Genomic DNA, 6444 nt, shown 5'->3' on the forward strand with positions numbered 1-6444 from the left:
GATTTAGATTCATATTTAAGATGACCTTAAAGCTGCTGGATGATTTAATTAGTTAGATTTAATTAAGTTGAATTCTTGAACCACCAAGGAAAATTTGACAAAATATGCATCACAGGCTTGGTTTTTGTCTACACTCAATGATGCAGTTTTTATCTGTAGGTTGAGGATGCATGGTTTACAAAAAACAATCTAATGTAGGTTATGTTAAAAAAAAATCTACGATAGAGGATCCCAGTCTCCAAAATTAAGAAATCTAATTACTCAATGCAGTTTAACAACTTCAAATTGTATTACATGCTCACTAACTAATCCTGCTCCTTGAGATGAGCCCTTTGGCCTTTACATTCCTCAGCTGCTCTCGTCAAAACAGATCAAATCCAGTATTTTAAATCATCATTATGATTGCAAGGAATTGCCAACCCAAACCCAGCCTTTGGAATTATTCTACCTATTGCAATAGTTGACTTAGTTTATAAAAACCTTACACTTCTTGTTAGAGAAAGAAGTCACAATACCCATCTTTGGCTGCTGTTCTTTCCTCCACAAACATGGTCAATGATTTTGATAACATTAATAACATCCACAGCACATCTATCAAATGGGAACAGACCTATCTCAGTGACTGCTGGAAAAAAAAATCACCCCACTAGGGGGAAACATTGCTCAACCAGAAAAAAAAACAAAAACAAAAAAAACCCATTCACTTTTTTCACTTTGAACGCACCTCAGGTTCTCTTGCAATCAGCTGTTGCTACTTACCAATCAATTAACATGGCTTTGAGAACCCTTTAAAAGAAGCTCTTGAGCCTCATGAAGACATTGCAGAGAGGCTCCTGTGGAAGACACCTGCTGTTCCAGTAGCAGGTATGAAGTGTTTCTGTTTGGGCTGCAATCTCATCTTCATGTTTACAGTACTTAATTGTTCAGTGGACTGGTCTTTGTGCATTGCTTCTGCAGTCTCTTGAGAAGTTATAGAGCAGACTATCCTGAAGACATCCACTGAACCAAAATGATGTAAGTAATTGACATGTCTACTTAAAAATTAGAATAATCAAACATTTGGCTTAAGTGAAAATGTGTTCGCAGGATGTTATGGATTTTGTGTCTGCTGATTGGAAGCATGACCTGTACTCCTGTACGAAAAGGTAAGAAATGACCTGCTCAAAATGTTCTATTGCAATTATATGAAATCAAACTACTACATTAACATTGACTCTTCCAGCCTACAGATCAGACAATGCTGCTCCGGCACCCTCAGGCCTCATTCCTTTCTCTCATTACTCTGGGCATTGGCGAGGAGGGGTGAGTTCTGACCTGGGCAGCAGCTCTTCTCTACCAAGTCTACCCAACCCAAGCTCTGGCAAATCCTCGAAGCTTCCTGCTCCTCAAGATGGCCTCTCCAGTGCAGGCCCTGGCGGTTACGGCAGCCACAACATGGCTGGGGGTAATAACTACTACAGTGGCTATGCTAGTTTCAGGGATGAGCACTTTAACAGCCCTGAGGTCAGTAACTATGGGGCTGCTTATCCAGCTTCTCAGTCCAGTGGGTATGACAGCGGTGCTCCAGGTGGCAACTATTATGACTATGCTAGCTCAGGTATTGGTTATGTGGGGGACGCCTCTACCAGCTATGCTGCCGGTGACGAAAACCCAGAGCCGGTCTTCAGTGACGTGTCTGATCTGGAGCCAGTTTACTCCTTCAGCTCCCGCTCAAGCTACCAGCATGGAAGAGCAGTGTATACTCAAACCCGCTACACCCCAGGAGAGCCTGCTGTTCCCCCAGTCTCAGGACCCAACAGCAAAACTTCAAACCAGAGAAGTCCTGCTAAAGCACCAACCAAAGGTGGCTTCTGAAAGCCTTTTGTGGTAAGGTACAACTTGTGTGTGTGTGTGTGTGTGTGTATACTAAGCATTTGCAATCCACTATTGGCTTATTTACTAAGTTTTCTTGCCTTGCAGGTCTCCATGCTGCTCCTGAATTGTACATCTAATGCCAATAAACTAAATTTCATAACAAGTCTCTGAAGGCCTCTTGCATTAGGTTTAAACAGACAACTTCTGATATTGGAAAGGTTCAAGTTGCCAGCAGGAACTGTCTCAAACGCAACTAGCCTACTTCAGAAAACTTGCCTTTGGGTTATCCTCCCATGTCTTAGTCTGTTTTAGGGGTGTTCATTTCAAATGCCAAGTTGCCTCAACTAAACATGGTATACAGTACAGGTCACGCATGCAACCACAGCATCACTGGGACTGACTACTGTAGCTAAGCTGTTAGCCTTTTATGACATTGACTATGCTGTGCTCTGGTAAAGGCATACATTCACATTCCTACTGCAGCTTGCACACACTTGCATCACAACAACCCAAGGTCATAAGATTGGTTGGCGTAGGGTGGAAAATGCTGTGAAATCAATTGAACGTGTATAAAGGTCCCCTTTAGCAAATGACATTCTATTATCTTGCAGAAATCCTGAGAGGGTGCAAACACAAATTGAGTCTTAATTGTAAATTGGGAGGGATAAGTTAGAAATTCCACTTCGTAAAAGGCTCAAAGATTACAAAATTCTCTAAACTAGATCTGATACTGACAAACCATTCTTCCACCAGCATTCTGTGTGAAAGCCACCACTCAGTGGAATGTCCTACCTGATATGAAGAACTGTAGTTTTAAAACCAAATAAAAAGGCTGCTAAAAGCTATTCAACTCTGTAACCACTGACTCTTACATTTTCTCATGAACACAAATCTTGCTTTTAATTTGTCAAGCGTATATTTGTCATTTCTAGTTGACATTGTGAGTGTTCGTGATGTGCCACTGCGTGTAAGTTTGTATTATGTGTCGTGTTTTTTGCTTCATACTGTTTTGTTATTGTGCAGTTGTATATTTTAACTGACTGGCTGAAGGGACTGCAGATGAAAATTAGCAGTAAGCCAACTCTGGTACAGTACATCAAATGGTAACATATTTATGTTTGGTCTCTTGCAAATAAAATTGTGTATATATATTTATTCCGACAAACAGGGAGCTACCTGCTTTGGCTAAATCCAGAACAAGTTAGAGAGACTACATATCCCATCTAGTCCAGGAAAGCCATTGATCCTCCAAGGGAAGACAGATAATATGGCTAGTGAGGACGTCTAGGTTAGTTTGCTTTGCTTGTTGCCACTGTGCCCTGGATAACAATGTAGATGGTGGATGGATGGATTTGGTTTAGCAGTTAACTGATGTCTCCCAGAGAACATTGCTTTTTTAGCCATATATATACAGTTAACAGGGTTTCTAAGTGACTTTTTATAATTACATATATGCATGACAAATGTCTGCAGACAGAAACCACAGCAGAGTAGTTGGAGAATCATTACACAATGTGGTTGGCCACACTCTGACTGAGTGAAGAATACAGCCTCAGAACGACATGTTTTATGCAGGGCCTGTATGGATGTTATGTTTTCACCACTGCTGATCCATGAGACAATTCTGTGTTGGAGAGTTTCAGCCCTGAGATTGAGTTGAAGTTACAATAAAATTTTGTTATTTCAATAAAAAATACTTTGTTTATCATTACACACATACAGAAACAGATTGCTGTAGTTGAGTTCAGGATAAGTATTGACCCTTTCAGTCAACAGGGATTTTTAAGAACACTATTGAATATATATCTGTCATTATTGATAATCATCAACTTGTACATGCCCCATTGTGACTAATCCAACAGTTTAAAGACTGTAGAAAAGTGATGTTACTTTCATGAGCATTTAACAAGGAATGGCAGTACACATTTCATCTCTTGCATTTTAAATTTTGACAAACTAATGAACCATATCAGCAGAGAGGGTTACCTCTGACTGCTCACATATGTGATAAATATCAAACTGGAAAACTACGCATTAAGTCATATAAGAGACCATAATTTAAGGTCATCATCTGAGTATTTCGATGGACAAATACGACAGAGACTAGAAGCATGTGGCTGACAGAGGTCTGTCAATCATTTTATACCTAAACACAACCATTTCAACCATTCTGTGTCAGACTAAACTTTCAGGCTTATCAATGTTCTTTCACAGTTTTTGCTTTCAGCAGTCAGTCAGTGTACATTATCTAAATAATAGCCTACCACATTGTATTTGTCCCGTCATCTCTCTAACCACAGAATAAACAGCTGTTCATTATATATCTGGAATAAATCTGGGTGAGTTTGAGGCTAATGTGGGATCTTTGACATTTATATTGCATAGGTTTCATGGTATTCTATATTTATTATAATATTATGTTGTAAAAGGTAATCTGCCTCTTAAGACTGCATGACTTTGGTTCTTACTGAGTAGGTGTATCTTTTAAAATGGTCACAAAAACCAGGGGTACTTCTGCAGTTGCCAGGGGTAGGTAGAAAGATTGTGGAGGAACTCAACTAATTAGAAAAAAATAGAAATTATAAAAAATAAAATAAATGATAAGCATCTAAACAGCAGGTTTGCAATTGAAAGTGCGTAAAAATGAGTTAGCAAGCAAAATGAAAATTAAAGCTTAAAATAATGAATAAACTGTTTAAATAGTCGGCTAATAGTAATGGATAGAAGGTTGAAATAGTAAGCAAAATAATGGTTAACCAGTTAAGATAGTAAACTCAAAGTAATGAATAAATGATTGAAATGTCCAGCTTCTGCCACACCAAGTGGTAGCAGCAAATTTTACCTAATCAATGTCAGTTGAATTGTATGAAAATAATTGTAATAATATCCGAAGAGGTGAGTTCATCTGAAAGGTGCTGTGGGGGAATGTCTGACAGAAAAGGTTGGGAACCACAGCTTCAGTGAGTATTTCTGGCAGCAGGTTCCTTGACGAGCAGGGTTTTTTTTGTTTCTTTTTAATACTTTATTGCAGGAGTACAAGAGTTATACATATGATATTGTTCATACCTACATCATTCCTACAACATTTATATGTTTTTAATGTGAAATATTAATAATAAAGAAAAAAAGAGGGGGAATTAAATAAACTAAATAAGTCAATAATACATACATACACAAAGAAAAGAGAAGAGAAAAAAAAGGAGGGGGGGGGGGGGGGGGGGACATTAACTCTTCTAACTCTTTAGGGCTGAAACCATCAATATTTTTTAATTGCGTCCCACATATTTAATCCATTTATGCCATTGTTTCAAATGTTCCTGTTCTTTAAGAAAAGACTAAAGACCTAGCTCTTTCATGGACATCTCTGCACTTGATAGACTGTAGGTAGAGAAAAAACAAAAAGACAAAAAAACAACAAACTTGCTTCTATGCAATCTATGCACTCTATGCATTGCCTTGGTGCACTGCCTGTTGGCATCTATGTCCTATCGGTCCCAAACTTAAGCTTTATGGCACTTACTCGTGTTGTTGTCTCCTGACTAGATCCCTGCTTGTGTTGTATCAGTCTCAGATGTACGTCGCTTTGGATAAAAGCATCTGCTAAATGAAAAATGTAAATGTAAATGTAAATGTCTATAAGAAGATATATCTGTTGTATCCTTTCCATCTTTATAAAATAACTGCCTATAAAATTCATTAGTGTACCCATCATCTCCTGGGGCCTTCTTTTTTTTTAATTTCCTAATTTGTTGTGATATTTCGTCTTCTGATTCACATTTTGCGATAATGAAACTTGTTTTAACTTAAGGTTCTTAAGGTATAATTCCATTCTTTTCTGTTGTTGGCTTCATCCCTATATAGTTCCTCATAGTATTTTGCAAAAGCTTATGCAATATTGCTTTTACTTGTTAGAATTTTTGATGTGTCATCCTTTAACTTAGTAACATGAGATTTACTTGTTTGCTTCTTAAGCCTGTAGGCTAAAATTTTCATGGATTTTGGACCTCCATCATAATGTTTTTGTTTTGTAAGTATTAGTAATTTCTCCACTTCTTCTGTTAACATTCTATCTACTTCAGCACATTTCTTCTTTAGTTATTTGTTTAATTTCAAGTCATGTGATTTTTTCTATTTGTCTTCCAATACTTTTATTTGAAGTTCAAGTTCAGTCTTAATTTGTTCCCGTTGTCTTTTCTTTACTGATGAATATCTTATTATTTCTCCCCTTAAGACAGCTTTCGCCCCTTCCCGCAAAATTATATTGTTAATTTCTTCTGCATCATTTAATTTCAGATATTCATTTAGCATTTTTTTAATCATCTCTTTTAAACCAGCATCTTGTGAGAGGGAATTATTCATCCTCCATAAGTATTTTCCTGTCTTTGAGCTCAACTTCACTGTTAGAATGACCATGACGTGATCTGATATAGTCATTGTTCCAATAGTGCATTTCTTAATAGTTGTTTTATCTTTATTAAAAATAAAGAAGTAGTCTAATCTACTATATGTAGAGCGTCTACCTGATGAGCAGCTGACACAGATTAACCCACGCTCCAGGTGTCCTTTACCACCAGCTGTTAGTAATGAGCA

General features: G+C 37.6%; 1 protein-coding gene across 1 annotated transcript; it reads left to right on the forward strand.

The window, feature by feature from the left end:
* The first annotated feature begins 811 nt into the window (after positions 1 to 811).
* LOC137182483 (uncharacterized) lies at positions 812 to 2020 on the forward strand. The gene is made up of 5 exons (XM_067588718.1): positions 812 to 864; positions 958 to 1014; positions 1087 to 1145; positions 1223 to 1866; positions 1960 to 2020. The coding sequence occupies exons 2-4, from the start codon at positions 1010 to 1012 to the stop codon at positions 1852 to 1854; spliced, it is 696 nt and encodes a 231-aa protein (XP_067444819.1). The 5' UTR covers positions 812 to 864; positions 958 to 1009; the 3' UTR covers positions 1855 to 1866; positions 1960 to 2020.
* The last annotated feature ends 4424 nt before the right edge of the window (positions 2021 to 6444 follow it).

This window comes from Thunnus thynnus, chromosome 5 (assembly GCF_963924715.1).
Source record: "Thunnus thynnus chromosome 5, fThuThy2.1, whole genome shotgun sequence".
Taxonomy (NCBI): Eukaryota; Metazoa; Chordata; class Actinopteri; order Scombriformes; family Scombridae; genus Thunnus; species Thunnus thynnus.